The sequence below is a fragment of the Malus sylvestris genome, chromosome 4 (genome assembly GCF_916048215.2).
Source record: "Malus sylvestris chromosome 4, drMalSylv7.2, whole genome shotgun sequence".
Taxonomy (NCBI): domain Eukaryota; kingdom Viridiplantae; phylum Streptophyta; class Magnoliopsida; order Rosales; family Rosaceae; genus Malus; species Malus sylvestris.
In genome coordinates this window covers 21,276,339-21,294,836 of record NC_062263.1, presented here as the reverse complement: position 1 = coordinate 21,294,836, position 18,498 = coordinate 21,276,339, and the positions used below count along the sequence as shown (strand labels likewise).

The window sequence follows — 18,498 nt, the reverse complement described above, 5'->3', positions numbered from 1 at the left end:
TCCCCCAATTGTCTTTTTGTGTGTTGTACGACACCTTAAGCTGACCATACTTAGCAAGTAGTGAGTTTAGAGCCATATGAACAAAAAACTAATTAGTCATGGGTACCTCTAAGTCTTTCAGCTTTAAGGAAAGATCAACCATTCTGAGAATGTGTTCTCTCACACTCCCAATGCCATCAAATTTCATGGAGGTAAGTTGTGTGCGGAGTGTAACTGTCTCTGCCTTTTCTGATTCCATAAACTTTTCTCCAACAACAGCTAGAAATGCCTTGGCATTGTCAAGTTTTGGAATCCCTCATTTGACAGGTTGTGTCATGGCTTTCTTCATAATCATCAGAGAAATTGTATTGGCCCTTTCCCACTTGTCAAAGTTCAGTTTCTCCTCGGCTATGCTTTTATCAGTCAAGGCTGCAGGTTTGTCGTCTCTCAATGCTAGGTCGAGATCCATCAATCCCAAAACTATCTCGACATCCTCCTTCCACTTCTTGAAGTTGGAACCATTAAGAGTTTCAATGTTGTTGAAGTTAAGAGATGTCATATGCGGAGCTATGATGGACATAAACGAAAATTCTTTGTGTTAGAAATCTCAATCAGCATCTTAACATTTAGTGAGAAAACTTTTACATACTGCTTTCTCATTTCATCAATAAGCATATGAACACAACGATGCTGTTCATATTAATTTTTGTATAGCTGGAAGATAAGATACAAGGTCAATTTACATGTTTTTCAACACTTTTGAGTAGATGAATAATGTAATCTTGTCAATCTCATAGTTCCAATATACATTGAATCATCTAATTGATTTGAATAGTAAACACTTTTGAGCATATTATTATTCAATCATTCTTAAATGAGTCACCATCTCCATATATTTGATTCAAAAGACAAAACAATAAACTAAACACTTTTGAGTAGAATAGTTATTGTTCTCCTATTTTAACTATTCATGCATTATCATAATGATAACATGAATCCTACAATCTTGCATATCTGCACTGGTGTTTGTGTTTATTCATCTTTGCCATTGTTAGAGGATCTGTACCTGATAAAACTTGAGAAAACACATCATTATGTACATAATATTATATATATGCATGTATATTATAAGGAATTTATACTTTGCCAGTCTTGACAACAGCCTTGCAGTGGAATAAATAATGTCTCAAAATTATTTAATAGCATTAGATTTTAGTATGAACCCTAGCCATGTTGAGTGGCACTGATACCACATGTAAGCAGTTTATTAAAAAACCTATAAGCCAGAACTATATCAACTAGGTACTAGGATTACATGACTGAATCTTTTCCAAGATATAATGCAGCTTTTATCAGAAGGTAATCACATGAACACTTACCTATGTTCGATGCCATGTCTGAGCCGTAAGTCAATCTTCTACTCCCATTACTCAATAGCTCCCTTACTGTGTGAATATGTCTCAGTAATCTCTTAGGGTTTTTCACGATTGGGAACAAGGACTACAACTTCATATATATATATATATACACATATATACTTCAGTTGGGGTTACACCACCGGCCTATCAACTGTTGCATACCCTTATCATCTAAATAATGAAAAAGGCATATCACGATTCAATATCTTTGCATTAAACCCTTATTAGGATTTGATCAAGTTAGCTGCATGAATATAAGACTCCATAATCCTTATGAATTGGAGATCAACTATATCACTTTTATAACAAATAACTCGTAAAAAAAGTTACTTGTCATTCAAGCAATATCAAACACTCATTGTCATTCACTACAACTTTTACATACCCATGAGTAGAAACAGTAACTGCTGAAGCTTCCGTGCCCTCCTCATTAACTTCCATGGATTATTTGTGAAATATTTGGGACAAACAAGGGTCCTCCTCACTCGAAGCTGGCGACTCCACCATCTCTGTCAAACTATCAAAAGGTAATACGAGTCCCATATCCTTGAGAATTTCAGAAGCTTCCAAGGCAAAAGAAAACTTAATTAAACTTTGGGATTCTGAAGTCACCAACGAGAACATGTTTATGGGGAACATGGTGATCTAAGAAATTGGAGCCAGAACAAACTTTCTCGATCAAAGTTGGTAGACCATCTACTTCATCCGAAAGAAACAAAAACATGGAGAAAAGGTGCGACCCATCTAACCCTATTTCATAAGGAAGCTCTAAGACTTTGAAACCATCAAAGGCACATACAAATTGTTCCTTAGAGCTTCTCATGAAGGGGTGCATTAACTGATGATCTCCGATTGCCAAGGTAGAATTCATACTTTAAATTTAATGGATAAAACTTTTGACCCTCCTGCCAAGCTCCCTTAAAGTATAAAGCATTTCCAAGGATGGTTTTGGTTAATGACTGAACTGAATTTGGAGGAAGAACCTCTTTGATGAGGCCCTTAGTCACCTTTTCAGCCCACAAATTAACTTTAATTCTTGCTTCTTTAGCCTTGGTCTTGGAATTGACCCTTTCTGGAGCAGCCTTACAAAAAGTGTCCACCACTTCTTTGAAAGAAAGTTTGAGGGAGAGAGACTTGTCGACCCAAATGCCATTGGCAAAGGACAAGCAAGGTCTCCTGCTGGCAGATTCATCTGCGAAAGACAGAGGGAGGAGATCCAAGGTGAGGGTGTTGAGGTGGAGAGCACATGGTGTACCACCCGTGTTCCCGTCACAATGAAAAATTTCTCATTGAGATGGTCTATGGACTTGGCCCTTAGGAAAGAGAGCAACTGGTCCTGGGTGGAACCCTTTGTCCTAGCTGCAATCATGCTCAGCACAACCTGGATTGAAACCAGCAAGCACGCAATGTTGTTATCCTTACCTTCAGTCGACATAAGCAGATGCTTGGTCATTTGTAGTGCGACTTGGGTTAGTTTACTAACAGATTCTTCTAGTTTGCTGACAGGTTCTTCTGGATCCATTATTTGAGAAGTCGGAGGTTGATGCTGTTGTAGTTGAGGGAAGAAGGAAGACAGCGGCTATAAAGATGTCAGGTACGTTTGGGAGATTTATATATATAGCTAAGCATAACCTTATGCAGTTTTATATATGGCTAGGTAGAACCCTAGGGCAGTTTTATATATGGATCGTTTCAACCTCTTACGTGCTGCACAAGGACTCTTAAATGCGATGTTATCTCTTACTTGGAGAAACTTTTTAACACACATATCTCACTATCATTTGTATTTGTATAATGACATGTGGTGTAAAACCCATGTTACGATCATACTAAAAAATCTCTCCTCTTACTTGCCGTATGCATTAATTTTGTTTTATTTTTGGCATTAATGATTTTTAAGTTAAAAATAATTAGCATCAATGATAGAAAATAATCTCAACATTTGAGGGGATCTAATTAGGAAGAATTTTTATTTAATTAATTAATTATTTTGTTATATATAAAATAAGGCCAAGTTTACCTCTAACCCTTAGTGTGGATAATAGTATTTGTTAAAAAAAATACTAATCACGGTTAGCATGTGGCGCGCCCTAGGACAGGTGGTAAGACACCCTCATTTGAATGGATTGTTCTTTGATTTATCGTTTCAAATAAACCATATGTTGATGCATAAAACCAGAGGTCTTGGAACAACGTAAATCCGACCGTGAATTTGCATGAAATGTAAAAAACATAAGATGTATTGTGGTTCACCCCAAAGTTTGGGCTACGTCCACACTGATTGTTGTATTTATTTGTAAGAGCTTGAGTGTGAGGGTGAGAGCATGAGAGCTTAGAGCTTAGGGGATCTGAGAGGGCTTAGGGTTTGTGAGGGTGAGGAGGCCATTTTATAGAATAAGGGCTCCTCACTTATTACATATTTGCCCATTTCTTTATCACATAATTACATTTAAGTCCCCTGAGTATTTGTACGAGATCTAAATACAGAGGCCCTAAATATGGTATAAACAGTAGTCCCCCAAGTCTTCAGTCAAGAGAGTCTTTTGGCTGGAGACTTGAAATTTAGTCCATGTGTGGGCCAAAGTAACTAGATGTCTTGAGCTGATACTCGATATGAGGCAGTGCTCAATCTAAAATGATGCTCAACTAGAAGTAGCACATGCTGTGAGGTTGCTCAGCTCGTGGCTTATGTTGCCTTGGTTGGCTCGGCTTGTGGTGTTGAAGGTGAGGGAGTCCCTTTTATAGAATAAGGGCCTCCTCTTCAATACATGAATGATGGGCTAGAGTTAATGCTCTCTAATGTTGGCGAGGGAGTTCTTTTTATAGAATAAGGGCTCGCTCCTCAATATATAAGGGAGTCCCTTTTATCACATAATTATATTTAAGTCCCCTGAGTATTTGTAGGAGATTTAAATACGGAGGCCCTAAATATGGTATAAACAGTAGTCCCCCAAGTCTTCAGTAAAAAGAGTCTTTTGGCTGGAGACTTGAAATTCAGTCTATGTGTGGGCCGAAGTAACTAGATGCTGTCTTGAGCTGATGCTCGATATGAGGCGGTGCTTAATCTAAAATGATGCTCAACTAGAAGTAGCACATGCTGGTCGGCTGCTCGGCTTGTGGCTTATGTTGCCTTGGTTGGCTCAGCTTGTGGTGTTGAAGGTGAGGGAGTCCCTTTTATAGAATAAGGGTCCGCTCCTCATTACATAAATGATGGGCTAGACTTGATGCTCTCTAATGTTGGTGAGGGAGTCTCTTTTATAGAATAAGGGCTCGCTCCTCAATACATAAATGATGGGCTAGAGTTGATGCTCGTGGCGAGGCGGTTGCTCAGTAGGCGGCGATGCTCTCTAATGATGATGAAGGAGTTCCTTTTATAAAATAAGAGCTCATTCCTCAATACATGAATAATGTGCTAGATTTGATGATCTCTAATAATGGTGAGGGAGTCCCTTTTATAAAATAAGGGATCGCTCCTTAATACATGAATGATGGGTTAGAGTCCCTTAAGTATTTTTCATGAGGCCCAGTTGAGGCCCAATATATGGTACATAATGTAGTCCCCCAAGTCTTCGGTCAATCGAGTCTGTTGGTTGGAGACTTCAAATTGAATTCATGTGTGGATCGAAATGGCGGTTGTTCGGGGGCGGTATTTGTATACCCTGCACTGAAGCTTTGTAGGTAAAGCTTTGCAAGTGAAGCTTTGAAGCTGGAACTCTGTAAATGAAGCTTTTGAAGCTAGAGCTTTGTAAATGAAGCTTTTGAAGCTAGAGCTTTGTAAATTAAGTTTTTGAAGCTAGAGCTTTTGTGAATGAAGCTTTTGAAGCTAGAGTTTTGTAAATGAAGCTTTTGAAGCTAGAACTCTATAAATGAAGCTTTTGAAGCTAGAGTTTTTGTAAATGAAGCTTTTGAAGCTGGAGCTTTGTAAATGGAGCTTTTGAAGCTAGAGCTGATTGACATGAGTGATGCTCATAAATGTTTATGTTGATTGATATGAGTGATGCTCATGGATGTTGACATGAGTAGTGCTCATGGATGTTGACATGAGCGATGCTCATAGATGTTGACATGAGTGATGCTCATGAATGTTTATGTATGATTGATATGAGTAATGCTTATGAATGTTTATGTATGATTGACATGAGTAATGCTCATGTATAATTTGGGAGTACTGGACGTACTTTTGATCACCTGGTTGGTGGTAACAGCAGCAGGTTGCCGAATAATTTTGGAGTACTGGGCGTACTTTTGATCACCTAGTTGGTGGTAAGACCGACAGGTTGCCGAATAATTTTGGAGTACTGGGCGTACTTTTGATCACCTGGTTGGTGGTAATAACGGCAGGTTGCCGAATAATTATGGCGTACTGGGCGTACTTTTGATCACCTGGTTGGAGCTATTCTGGACTTATGGGCCTTCGCCTTCTACACAACATTCCAGCCCATTTATTTTGGACTTTGCCTTTTTTTTATTTATTTTTTATTATTACCCTCTAATGGGGTTTATACATATGTCTCCGAAAGATAAGAAAAATAAATCACATCATACATTTGCCAACAAAAGTAAATCACATCATTCTGATGGGGTGTTTATTCCTTGCTTTTGCTTTCTCTTTTGCTTTCTGCTTTTGCTTTCTCTTTTCCTTTCTCTTTTGTTTTCTGCTTTTCTCTAAAATGGCAGCTGCTTTGGACAGCCTTTCCGACATCACCCATTTGCTTTTCTCTGGCTTTCAAAATATAGGAACATGCATCCTTTGGTGATCAACAAAAGCAAAAGTAAAGGTTTCCCATCATAGGCCTCGGTGAAAACGTAAAGTGAAAAAGCAGCTTTTAGGGCCACTAGCAGCAATAGCCATCCTCTATTTTTTTCCTTTTCTTTGCTGCACTTAATGGGCAGCCATGCTTTGCTCTTTTTTGCTTTTCCTTCACACCTTTTTCTGTAAAGATCCTCCAAATGGAAATCTCGCCTTCCTCAGAAATAATGGACAGGAAATGACAGCCTTGCCAAGTTGAAAGAGCCCTCCCTGCCTCTAACAGAAGTAAAAGAGAGCTTGGAAGGAGAATCAATAGACAGTGAGAGTGATGAAGTGAGGCTGGTGGGTCTTTGTCTCGTTGCCATTTTTGAACCCGGCGAGGTACCGATGGTAATCGCCCTTCAGCTTCAAGTAGAAGACCTTGGACTTTCCGGTGGTAGTCGAATGAACGAGGTGCAACTGCAGAAGCTCCAAGATCCTGGCGCAGATGGCGGAGAGCTCGGTCTCCACCTTGGATTCGTACTGCTTGATGAGTGCCACGTGCTCCTCGTTGCGGCGGCCTTCCTCCTTCTGCTCGATCGACGAGATTATGAACCAGGCGGCGTGGAGTGAGCCGATGATCTATGCTACTGCACCTCGTACTGCTCGGCGAGCTTTGCCAAGCACACATACTGTTCTCCGCTGAGGTTTTCAGGGACGGCGGAAGCCATTGGAACAGGTGAGCTGTGTGAGAGTTGGAGAGAGAGTTGCGAGCTAAGGTTTTGGAGCCATCAGACAGAGGTGAATGGAGAAAGCCGACGTGTCCTTAGGACTGCACGACTTTTTGGAACGCATGCGTCAACCATCAGCCGTCGATTTCGTCAAGTCCATAAAAAGTTTCATAGTGTCGTTTACAAACAATGCTCCTGATCCGGAGAGGAACAGCGCTGCAGTGCAGGACTTCTTTGCCCGGATGGAAATCGATTTCAGGGCTCATCCACTTTGGCCGAGCTATTCAGAGGAGGAGCTCGACAATGCCGACGAAGGACTGGAGAAATATGTTATAACGAAGTTGTTTCCTCGCGTATTTGCTTCGCTTCTAGATGATGTAAAACTTGTTGGGCAACTTTCAAAATGAAACTTCATGGCTGGAACCGGGTCGATCTCGAAGCTCAACCGGGCCGATCTCGTCAGCATGATTGGCGGGCCTATAGTGTCATATCGTGTTTCCAACGCTGCTGCCGTGACCGGGAGTTGGAGCGGAAGACATGGGTTTTGCGGTGACTCTGCAGGTGTTTGGTTCTTGGGTTTCTGCAGATTCACGATGGAAGTTTGATGAAAAAAAATGAAATAGAACCAACATAGTTTTTCGTGTCGTTTCCCACAGACAGCGCCAAATGTTGATGCACAAAACCGAAGGTCTTGGAACAATGTAAATCCGACCGTGAATCTGCATAAAATGTAAAGAACACAAGATGTATCGTGGTTCACCCCAAGGTTTGGGCTACGTCCACACTGATTGTTGTATTTCTTTGTAAAATCTTGAGTGTGAGGGTGAAAGCATGAGAGGTTAGAGCTTAGGGGATCTAAGAGGGCTTAGGGATTGTGAGGGTGAGAAGGTCATTTTATAGAATAAAGGCTCCTCATTTATTACATATTTGCCCCTTCTTTTATCACATAATTACATTTAAGTCTCTTGAGTATTTGTACAAGATCCAAATACAAAAACCATAAATATGATATAAACACCATACATCACCCATTATGCCACACATAGGGTGTGGCATAATCTCAAACACACTGTTCACATCCATTCTATTCTATCTCCTCATACAGGAAATGTGACATGTGACCTCACGAGAAAAGAACGTGCATATCCGGAAGCATGTTATTAAGTTGTTACCAAACTAATAACAATGCATTACTCGGAAGTTCATCGTTTTATACCTCAGGCTATCCGTCATACACCAAACCCAAACATTCTTTACCCCTCGTTATAAAATAAAAGGCAATGTCATGCCTCACAACAACAACACCCTCATTTGGGTGGATAAATCATACATTACTTTTCAGATAAATCCTACAATAATCGCAGTCACGCTTTCTACCACCGCTGTATCATTTACTTTTCTCATTAAGTTTACCTTCAGATCAAGAAACCATTCCTCTTAATAAGCTCAACATCCAAAACTGCAGGTGTAAAAACTAAAAACCAGATGCCCACCGCACACTTGAGCAATGACCTTATGTACCAAAGCTGCGGTCTCCAGCATCACCCAGTCCAGGGACTATAAACCTGAAACCAGTGCAAGCGTGACATAAAATATGTTAAACCAGTCTGCAACATTATACGCATTAGCAGCATTACATCAATGGGAGCTACGTACTCACCCCTTTTCATTTACGGTAGGATCTATAATTCCAGTGTATACATGAAGCCTGTAAAGTAAACAAATGCAGAGTTAAGGAATGCTGAGCTTCGTTTCAAACTGTAATTATTGATTGATATGATTATTACCCTGGAAACTTCTCGCTCAGCTTTTGAAGTGCGGGAGGCGCAGCTACAGCAGATATCTATGACATGACAGATTATCTTAGGCTTAGAGAGTATGAACCAATAAAATCAAATGGAATTTAACCAGCTTATCTCACTGGAAACAGTTTAGAATTCAATTGACTTCATAACAGTTCATCAAATGTAATAAGCAACTGGAAATTGTCTCAACATAAAACTTCAATAAACTGGTTTGACAAATATGTACACATATTAAGATACTTATATGTAAATTTAGGAACACAGTTCCAAACAAAAAAGTGCAATCTATGATATTTACCACTTTGATTTGCTTGTTGTTAACCCCGCGTTCCTTTAAAAGATCCAAAGATGCTACTATTGTGCCACCTGAAATTGAAGATAAAGAAAGAAATTGAGAAATACTACAGAACTAGGGCATAGCTTATTTTTTTGATACTATTTAGTAGCTGCTCTTGATGGAAAGGAAAAATACAGCACATGTACTTGAAGAGGTTCACTAATCCTGAATACTCAAAAATGAAAATTCAGATACTATCACAAGTATAATAATAATACCTGTTGCTAGCATAGGATCAACCAAAAATACTCGAGAGCGTTCTGGAAATTTGTCCGGTAACCTAAGAAGAAGATTGCATGAAGGGTCACTACCAAAACTATCATATAGATAGGGTATTCATAAACGTGACCACCTTATGTTGAACTTTTCAGGCCTAAGATTAGGTAAGGACTACGAAATTGATAATGAATTGGGTTCCTCTCATTTGTTCATACTTTATCAAAGCGTTTGAAATGCTATTATTAAGTTGCTGCAGCTAATAACATAGAGATTTGGACATTGACTCCCAACAGCACCCGAAAGCAAGAGGTAAGAACAGGAACACGAAAACAAGTTTAGGCAAGGAACACTTACTTGTTCAGATATACTGTTGGTAGAAGTGTCTCCTCATCTCTGCTTAACCCTGAATTTATAAACCAATAAATATAAAGAGATGACAACATTGCATGCCCAGTTTGATAAAAAATTTCAAACAGATTATAGAAGATAAGTTTCATGGAACTTCAAAAAATTTAATTAAATAAAAACAAAGAAAATTGAGTGTTTAGAGCATAACACCAAATGATGACAAAATTTTCACTTAGACTTCATGACCAGAAGACCTTTCAGTCATTCATGGGTATAAATTTATCGTAACAAGAAATCTAGAAACGCCAAACATTCTTGTTTACTTCGACTGCAAAGTGAACAATGCACGAACCCTTCTTACCAAGATGGTACGTCTTTGTGGCAGGCAAGATTGACGATGCATGTTCTGCAAGTGCTAGACCAGCTCTCAAAATTGGAACAACCTGCAAAACTAAAACAATAAAAATCAAATAACACTCGCCTGCACTGAGAGCACTGTGGTAAGACAACCACTGAAACAATCTTTAATAGCAAACCATAATCAACTAATATGAAAATCCAAAGAGAACATATAGCCGATATATCCTGAACAAGTGAACCGGATGTTCAACCATCAATAGAAAATAGAGATATACAGCTATACAGGGAGCAACATATTTGCATGAAAAAAATGCAAGAAATCAATACTAAAAACTAACCAAAATAGGTTCCCTTGGATCTATGAATTCAACTGATGCAACACCCATTGGTGACTGAATCTCTCCTGTGACCGTAGGCTGAAATTTAAAGAAACAAAGCAAAATTACTTCATATGATGAAAATAGAATATAATCCTCAAAATCATTGCGGTCGCAAACTTGAGAGTGTAAATTACGAAAAACTAACCAGCCAATCTCTTGAAGCTTCATACATAAGAAGCCTCCCCAACTCAGCCATGGCATTTCCTAAAGCATACGAAAATCAATGCCTCGTAAGCAACTCAATATCGTTTAACAATTCTAAGCTCAAAAAATAAAAACCAAACACTTAAATAGAGTTTAACAATCAAGCTAGATACTTTGACAATGAATTTATCATCTGGGACTCTTCAAATCCACTCAAATATTCACTTTACATAGAACCGAAAAAGCTAATTTGTAACTTACGAAAAATTGGACAAGGGGTTTGCTCATTTCTCAAAACCGAAACCCAATGCTTGATCAACGGGTGCGGCGGCACGAAAACCTGGAAAAAAAAACCCAATCAACCCTTTGAATTCAGGACAATATTCAGTTATTCACACACCAAATCACAGATTCTGACAGCATTATCTATTCCCATCTCTTAAAATTCACCCAAAATTTGGCAGCAAATTCCAAACACCACAAAAAGACTTAAAAATTCAAAATTCATAGATTGTTAACCAATCAGAAACTAAACAGAGCATAAGTTGAATAGTGAATAGTGTACAGTGAACTAACAAGCATTCTGTTCCCGGAAGCCGCTTTCTCCTCCGTGGCCATCTCAGACTTCACCGCAACGAGGCTGCGCCGCCGCGTACAGGAATACGAGATCTGCCGGTACAAAAACCACCCGGTTTGATGCTTAAATTACCAAGGAAAAACAAAATAGATGGAGAATATATTGCGTTTTTATTATTCGTGGCTAAAAAGAAAAAGCGACGACCTTTACCTTTTTGGGATTCGAAGAAGACGAAGAGGAGGGAGTGAGATTAAGTAGGAGAGGGGAGCTAGGGTTTTGGAGGCGACAAATGGAACCAAAACGCGGCGTTTCGGAGGAAGGACACCGGAGAGAGAACTTAATACGGCACGCCATTGGGACTGGATAGATTGCTGCAGCAGACCGGGAGGGACTATAACTAACTCCAAACAGAACAAGGAGAGATGATGATTCGGCTCCACCAAACGCGTGCCGTTTGGCCCATTGGCCGCGGGTGGGGTTTTGTCCGACGGCCCAATTATGGTCCGTGGGCTTACGGGTTCGGTTTTAGACCCGAGAAATCTTGAAAATAACCTTCTTTTTTTTATTAAGTTGACTGAGATGATCATCTTCAATATATATCAAATGTTGTCAATATATTAAATATTGATTAATCTTCAAGTTTAAGTTTTTAAATATACTTTTATTAGTTTTTCTTAAAGGATGTGTGTTGAACATTAATTTGGTGGTCTTTTGTCTTTGTGAGGAGAGACAACTGTTGGGGGACTTTTAGGTCGAGGTAGACTTGGGCTTTGAGAACATCATCTTATCTCCCTTGGTTTGGATTCGTATTAAGTCCTAAAATATCTCAAAAGAGTTAGCTTGTCTTAAGAAATACCCGAGTAACATCAACGGCTCAAAGATAACATGATTGATCAAGACAATGACATGCTAAAGTAAAGTGTGGTGTGAAACCTAGAAGATTACTAGTTTAGCATGAGAGAAAAGGGGTTTGCATGGTTGCATGGAATTATTTGCTGGATCATTTGAGTTTTTCTAGAGTGATAACAAAACTTCTAATGGTTGGGAAGGCTGTGGGAATTACTAAGGTTGCATGGATGATGATTCTTGAGGCTTGGAGTATGCTTCTCAGCTAAATAGAACTCTCTAGACTTATTTCCCGGGTGGTTCCATCTCTCTGTGTTCTCTTCTATGTCTCTGTGTTGCCTCCCTCTCCAATGGCTTATCTCCCTCATTTTGTAAGTGAAAGGTCTCCCTTTATGGCTTGGTATTCTCCTTCCTTTCTCCATAGCCCTCTTACTATTTCCCTTTTGGTGTAATGTAGCTGCATTGTTAAGACCTACATTCTGCTTTTTCCTAAGACGCAGTTTTCCCAGGCCAGCCTTCCATATGCACTACTTCTGGTAGTGCGCCTCATGGCTTTCGTGCGTTGGTTATCTGTGCAAGCTGGGAAAGGAAAGTCAGCATTAAATGCTTGACTTGTTGAGTTTAACATACATTTAATGAAGGAATCTAGTTTAGTCCTAACTAAGAAAATTAGCTTGCTAGGGAAATAGGTAAATTAGGCTAGTTCTCTCTCAATGTTGCATGCATGAAATGCAAAGGTATAAGCTTGGATCCCTGGGCCCCAAGTAGCCCAAAGTCTTCCATAACCTCGATTCCGTGTAGGCCCAATAACCTTCTGTAACCATCCACCACAATTCACTTGACACGCCTCGAATAAGTGACTTAGGCTTAACATGAATAGTGAGTAGCATGAGGAAGCTTGGTGTGATGAATAAGCATGAGCATGGCGTGATTTATGTAAATATCCAACTTAATTATCGTGGCATGACATGTTTGTAAATATATTCCTTATCGATCTCGCACCTTGGCATGTGTTTGGGCTTGAATGAAGGCTTTGCATGACAACTGGGCCTTGAGGCTTGGTTGGATTGGTGTGTGACATTTTTGGGCCCCAACACTAGGCATGAAAATAGTCAAAGTAAGCGTTTGCCTAGGGCCCTCACTCAAGCCTACTCCAACCCTTGGAATAAAACTCAAATTTTAAATTATAAACTTACCTCAACTTGCTTCAATGGGGCAAATATGAGGGCAAATTTAGCCCAAGATTTCCCCTAGGTTAGTGGGGCTGTCCCACTATATATGTGTATTTTTTTTAGTTTTATATTTGTAAATTCATTGAATCCAACGACTAAGATCTAAGATAATTTTGTTAACCATATGCATGAGTTGCTTATATAATTTTGTTAACCATTCCAGTTACAGTTGTCTTTGCATAAAGAAGTTTTTCATAAAGTTGATCAAATTTTATCTTCGATCAACTATATCACAAGAAAGATTGAAAAAGGATTAACTATTTTATCAATTAAAAAAAGAATTGTTTGAAAAATTATATTTCGTAAACTTCATTAGTACATTTGAGTTTAAAAATGCGAGAAGCAAATATTTAAGTAATGTTTGTATATTATATTTTTTAATAATATTTGATGTAGAAATAAATTTTTTTATGAATTTAGCGAGTTTTTATTATACATATCAATACACAAAGAATCAAAAGTCAGAGAAATTTAAGATCCTACTTTGAACTCTCAGATTCTGAGAACCAGCCCGAGGAAATTGACTTAAGTAAAAGGGTTGTACATATCATTGTATTAGATGATGTTCTAACAATTAAAAATCAATAGTTGTGACACGTATTGAAGTTTAAATTTGTTTTGAGCACATGATACTTGATAACATTTTTTACTTTTGCAAAAATATGATACAATCTTTGGTTTGTTTTTTACTTTTGGTACGTAGTTCAGCACTGTAGCTTGAGAGGTCGCATCGATGAATGAGGATCCTCTCTACATCCTCAAATCATATCCATTCATCGTATATAGAGCGATCAGAAATTATTTTAAATATTTTTATTTAAAATTAAACATGAATAGTATCTGAAGAAAATTGACCGCACGATATACAATGAACAGACACTATTTGAGGATCCCTAGAATCCTCCTCACAAAGACGATCCTTATTCCGCATCAATGTCAGATTGTGGATGATTCAGCGTTGGGTTGTTCCGTTTTTTTCTTTTTTTCTTTTAAGGAAACCATTTGGTAAATTCGTCACAGTAATTTACTCTTTTGGGGGTGGGAAAGACTTATAGAAGCATTTCAACCTTTCTCTAACCATCATCGTACGATTTACTAGTGTCAAAAAATAAAACTCAAGACGTGAGGGCCACCCTTTGGTTGTTGGTTGTTCTGTTTTTGTTTGCTACTTGAGCTTTTTACTTCTGAATTGTGATGGACAAATAATAATTTATGAGGTTAAAATCTAAAATTCGAGTGATCCAAAATCCCTTGCAAATCAAGTGGGTTCCAAGATTTAATTTTAACTAAAATAACAAAATGTAGATGTGGGTACCAAGGACTCGGGTAATTCCCTTATCCAATTATTTTATACTGTGTTTTTTTTAAAAAAAAAATAAAAACTCATTTTAAAATTTAGGACAAGAAGATTTGAAGTTAGAATTTGGTACTTAAGATTCACGTTAAATGTAGTAGGAGTGTGAGTAAACCGAATCAAGGCGAATATCGAGATACTTAAACTTGGGAAAAAAATTGTAATCAAAAGCTCAAATTTGCCTAAGATAACGTTTTTAAGCTCAAGCCTATTTGTAAATTAAACATGATATTTTATTTGGTTATGCACTGCTTATTAGTTTTGTGAGGCAAACATAAGCTCGAGCTCAACTAATTTTTTTAACGAATCTAATATTCTGTTCAAGCTCGGCTCACTTAATTTACTATCAAGCTTGAATGAAATAAAATTGAGCTGAACACGAGTCAAACTCAAACAATTCTAGCCGATTTACAGTCCTGGTTAAGCTTTATTTAAATAAGGTATTAACCATTTAAAATGATATATCTATACTACTATATAAAGCTGAAAGCCCATTTGGGGTCACGGGCTTCACCAAAAATAATGGGACAAAAATGCCCTCTAAACAAAAAATTGTAAACAAAAATGCCCTCAAGAGCAGTCCAAAATAATTCATCAAATAATGTAGGGGGTATTTTCATCATATAAACAATGTTTTTTTTTTATAATTATTTTTTTGTACAGTTATTTTTAATTAGTATCTCACAATGGGCTAACAATAATGTGATTTAATCAGTTGTTTATTAAATATTATTTTCTCTATTTTTAAATACGTTCAAATATTTTAAGAGACGCGTAATGCTGGTTATAAAAATAATGTGATTCTATTAGCTGTCAAATGATTATTGTCACAACCCGTCTCGAAATATTGGAATATTCATTCTCGAGGACGTGAATTGACGGTTTTGCCTTTGGACAGGTTGAGTTATTTTGTGTTGTGGTGTGTATGTGATGGGAACTAAGTGATTATATAATTGAACTAATCCCTAATTTTTGGACCTAAGTGAACTAAAAAGGGATTTGGTTTTGTTTTGGTTGATTGGTGACTTTTGGACCACACACATTACACCCCACTTTCTTTCTCTCTCTCTCTCTCTCTCTCTCTCTCTCTCACCCTCCCGTACTCTCTCTCTCTCATATTCACTCTCTCTCTCTTCTCTCTTGTACGGATGAGACCTAAAACCCTTGTAAACGTGATGGATCGAGGTGGAGAAGGGAACCATTGTGTTCATGAGGATCATACGAGTTCAAAGGTACTATTTTTAGGTAAGGAAACCTTCGATTTCATGTGGAAACCCTATCTCCGATTTGAACACTGTTCATGCAAACGTTAAATCTTGTGTTTTTGGAAATTTCAAGCTCACAGGGAGCTTAAGGATATCCTTACGAGGCTCGGAGTACTTCGTTGGAGGTTTTTGGACGTCGGGATATCGAGATATGCAAGTTTAAAGTTTTGGTCGGAAGTTCAGGGATTCTTAGGCGAGATCCAGTGGTTTTGGGAGCTTGAAATTGGTATGATTTTATTCTAAATGTTGTAAGCTTCGTTTGGGTACAAATTTCATTAAATTTGGTTGAGAAACGACGAAGATATAAGGATTTGAAAATTTTCCAGTTTTCCGGCGACGGCGACCGTCGCCGGAGTCTGAGGTTGAAGACGACGGAATATTCTGATTCCATCAATTAAGTTTAAAGGATCTGTTAGGATTTAACGGAATATTCCCTAACTGCCGTTACTGTTTCCGTTAGGGCTCCCTGCGCGTGGTGGCGCGTGAGTGGATGAAAAATTATTTTAAAAATTTGGGGACGATCCTGAGATTGTGTAGGTCACTGTGGTATATTCATATACCCAATTTGAGCTATGTATGAAGAGTTATTACATATTTTAGTATGTGCATTAAAGTGACGTTATTTCAGTACTTCTCCTATTGGCGAGACCTATCCGGAGGACGAGCATAGCCAGGCTAGGCGTGGGGGTTACGACCCAGCTGCATATCTGTGAGTGGGCAGTTATTTTCAGTATATATATACACACTTGATGTTTTTCCCAAAAAACGTATTTAAAGGAAATGTGATTTAAATGCCATGTCATACATGCCTCATATTTTAGTATGTGCATTATCATAACTATGCATATTGTTGCATGGTGCTGTGGAGGCTCATGTAAGCCCAGGTAAGTATGTTTGGTTATGTGAATTGTCGACGATATGATATGTGATTGAATAATGTTGAGCTCATAAAACTGGACCTAGAGTGATTGTGAATTAGCTAAAGATATGATACATACATGTTTATTACGTCACCTCCCGCACTATATGCTCATATTGGATCCAACTTAAGTGCACAGTCTTGTCGTACAGACCTTATTCATGGTTCCGACTCGTAGGTGATTAGCGATTTATCTATTATGAGAGAATAGAGTTGAGCATAATTATGTTTCACCCAATCTTGTCGTACATACTTTTTTAGGAGTTCCGACTTATGTGCAGTATATTGCTGTATAGGTCATTGTAGTGACTCCGGCTAGATTAACTTTTGAGCTATGAATTCAGCCATATAGACCACCTCAGGGGTTCTTGCTAACATATCATATTTCTATGAAATCATTCTTACCTGGATTGTTTTCTTTGTTATATTTTAGCATGGCATATATTTGAATATGACTATGTGAAGCATGATTTGAAGTGATATATTTATATACTTATTTATGTATTCTATTTTCTGGGAAAGTAACTATATACTTGTTTTACGGTGATGGGTTAGTATATTCAAAGGAAAATAAGTTTTCATATAAATGTGTTTTACTGACCCACTCAACTTTGTTTTTCGTCCCTCCAGGTCTTAGGTAGCAGAGTGTGGTGGCCACGAGAAATCCAACGGTGTTCTAACAGAATCCAAGAAAGTAGGATTCATCTTCGGGTGTTGTATTTTAGTAATTGTTCTACTTGACTGCAACTAGACTTTCTTATTGCTCTGAAAGTGTATTTACACATTTAAACTCTCGCTATCATCCTTTCTTAATTGGGATTGTTAGTCGCTTGGTTTTAAATTGTTAGTATTTCTCTTACTCTTTATCGCTTCCACTTTGCGCTCATGGCCACGTCACTCTCACGTGATGGCTAGCACGTCTCGACTCCTGTTGGGGTGTGTCAATTATTTTTTTTTAACAAACGATATTATCTACATTAAGGGGAATGAGGGATGGGCTTAGCCTCATAATTGGTTAGCAATAATGTGATTTTAAAAATGTGTAGTCGTGCACGCACGTAGCAATATTATCTACATTAATTTGGCATTATCTTTTGTCTTTGTGAGAAAAATTAGAGTCGGCCTTGAGAGTAGCCGAAATAGGCACCTACCTAGAGTCCTCTCTCAGGAGGGGCCCCAATTTTTTTTAATATACATATTAAAAAATTTACAATTTAAATTCAATAAGAAATATCAAATATAAAACCATAAGCAATAATGTAATTTTCCACAAAAAATAAAATTTACTATTTTTTTCTTTTCACTCATCCACATGTAATATAATTTTACTCTTTCAAATCTAATTAAATTTAAAAATCAAAATGATAGTCCTTTTTCTGGATACAACCCCACTTGCTTTACCGATCTACTTTCTCGATCTTCACATGGTGAGCATTCTGATATTAATAGTAAAAACTTATTTCTAAAGTTAAGAATTTTGAGATAAACTTTGCCGAATGAAATAAATCCGGCAATGGAAGTGTTGAAATATATGGGACAAATGGATAGTTTTTTCCCAAATGCATGGGTTGCTTATAAAATTATGTTAACCATTCCAGTTACAATTGTCTTTGCAAAAAGAAGTTTTTCACAAAGTTGATCAAATCTTATCTTCGATCAACTATGTCACAAGAAGGATTGAAAGGATTAAATATTTTATTAATTAAAAAAGAATTGGTTGAAATATTAGATTTTGTAAACTTTATTAGTATATTTGAGTCAAAAAACACGAGAAGTGTAATATTTAAGTAATGTTTGTATATATTAATTTTTAATGATATTTGTTGTAGAATTAACGAATTATTTATTATACATA

The 18,498-nt window shown here is 37.7% G+C and overlaps 2 protein-coding genes and 2 pseudogenes across 2 annotated transcripts; 1 reads left to right on the top strand and 3 right to left on the bottom strand.

The window, feature by feature from the left end:
• Positions 1–604: 604 nt before the first annotated feature.
• LOC126618190 (serpin-ZX-like) lies at positions 605–2,919 on the bottom strand (annotated as a pseudogene).
• Positions 2,920–6,456: 3,537 nt separating this feature from the next.
• Positions 6,457–6,908, bottom strand: LOC126618189 (14-3-3-like protein D; annotated as a pseudogene).
• A 1,072-nt stretch (positions 6,909–7,980) lies between these two features.
• Positions 7,981–11,419, bottom strand: LOC126618556 (uracil phosphoribosyltransferase). The gene is made up of 12 exons (XM_050286666.1): positions 11,238–11,419; positions 11,027–11,119; positions 10,712–10,790; positions 10,452–10,510; positions 10,265–10,342; positions 9,928–10,009; positions 9,573–9,621; positions 9,218–9,279; positions 8,961–9,028; positions 8,645–8,700; positions 8,518–8,565; positions 7,981–8,422 (listed from the first exon to the last, which is right to left on the bottom strand). Exons 1-12 carry the CDS (start codon positions 11,379–11,381, stop codon positions 8,371–8,373), a joined length of 870 nt encoding a protein of 289 aa, XP_050142623.1. The 5' UTR covers positions 11,382–11,419; the 3' UTR covers positions 7,981–8,370.
• A 4,212-nt stretch (positions 11,420–15,631) lies between these two features.
• LOC126618555 (uncharacterized) lies at positions 15,632–17,368 on the top strand. The gene is made up of 4 exons (XM_050286665.1): positions 15,632–15,704; positions 15,798–15,950; positions 16,353–16,433; positions 17,274–17,368. The coding sequence occupies exons 1-4, from the start codon at positions 15,635–15,637 to the stop codon at positions 17,282–17,284; spliced, it is 315 nt and encodes a 104-aa protein (XP_050142622.1). The 5' UTR covers positions 15,632–15,634; the 3' UTR covers positions 17,285–17,368.
• Positions 17,369–18,498: the final 1,130 nt, after the last annotated feature.

Coding starts and splice junctions, on each gene's coding strand:
- LOC126618556 (XM_050286666.1), bottom strand. CDS start 11,381: ATGGCGTGCCGTATTAAGTTCTCTCTCCGGTGTCCTTCCTCCGAAACG. Junction 11,120..11,237: donor CTTCTTCGAATCCCAAAAAG/GTAAAGGTCGTC, acceptor TTGTACCGGCAG/ATCTCGTATTCCTGTACGCG. Junction 8,701..8,960: donor ACAACAAGCAAATCAAAGTG/GTAAATATCATA, acceptor GTCATGTCATAG/ATATCTGCTGTAGCTGCGCC.
- LOC126618555 (XM_050286665.1), top strand. CDS start 15,635: ATGGATCGAGGTGGAGAAGGGAACCATTGTGTTCATGAGGATCATACG. Junction 15,705..15,797: donor TTCAAAGGTACTATTTTTAG/GTAAGGAAACCT, acceptor GGAAATTTCAAG/CTCACAGGGAGCTTAAGGAT. Junction 15,951..16,352: donor GTTTTGGGAGCTTGAAATTG/GTATGATTTTAT, acceptor ACGTTATTTCAG/TACTTCTCCTATTGGCGAGA.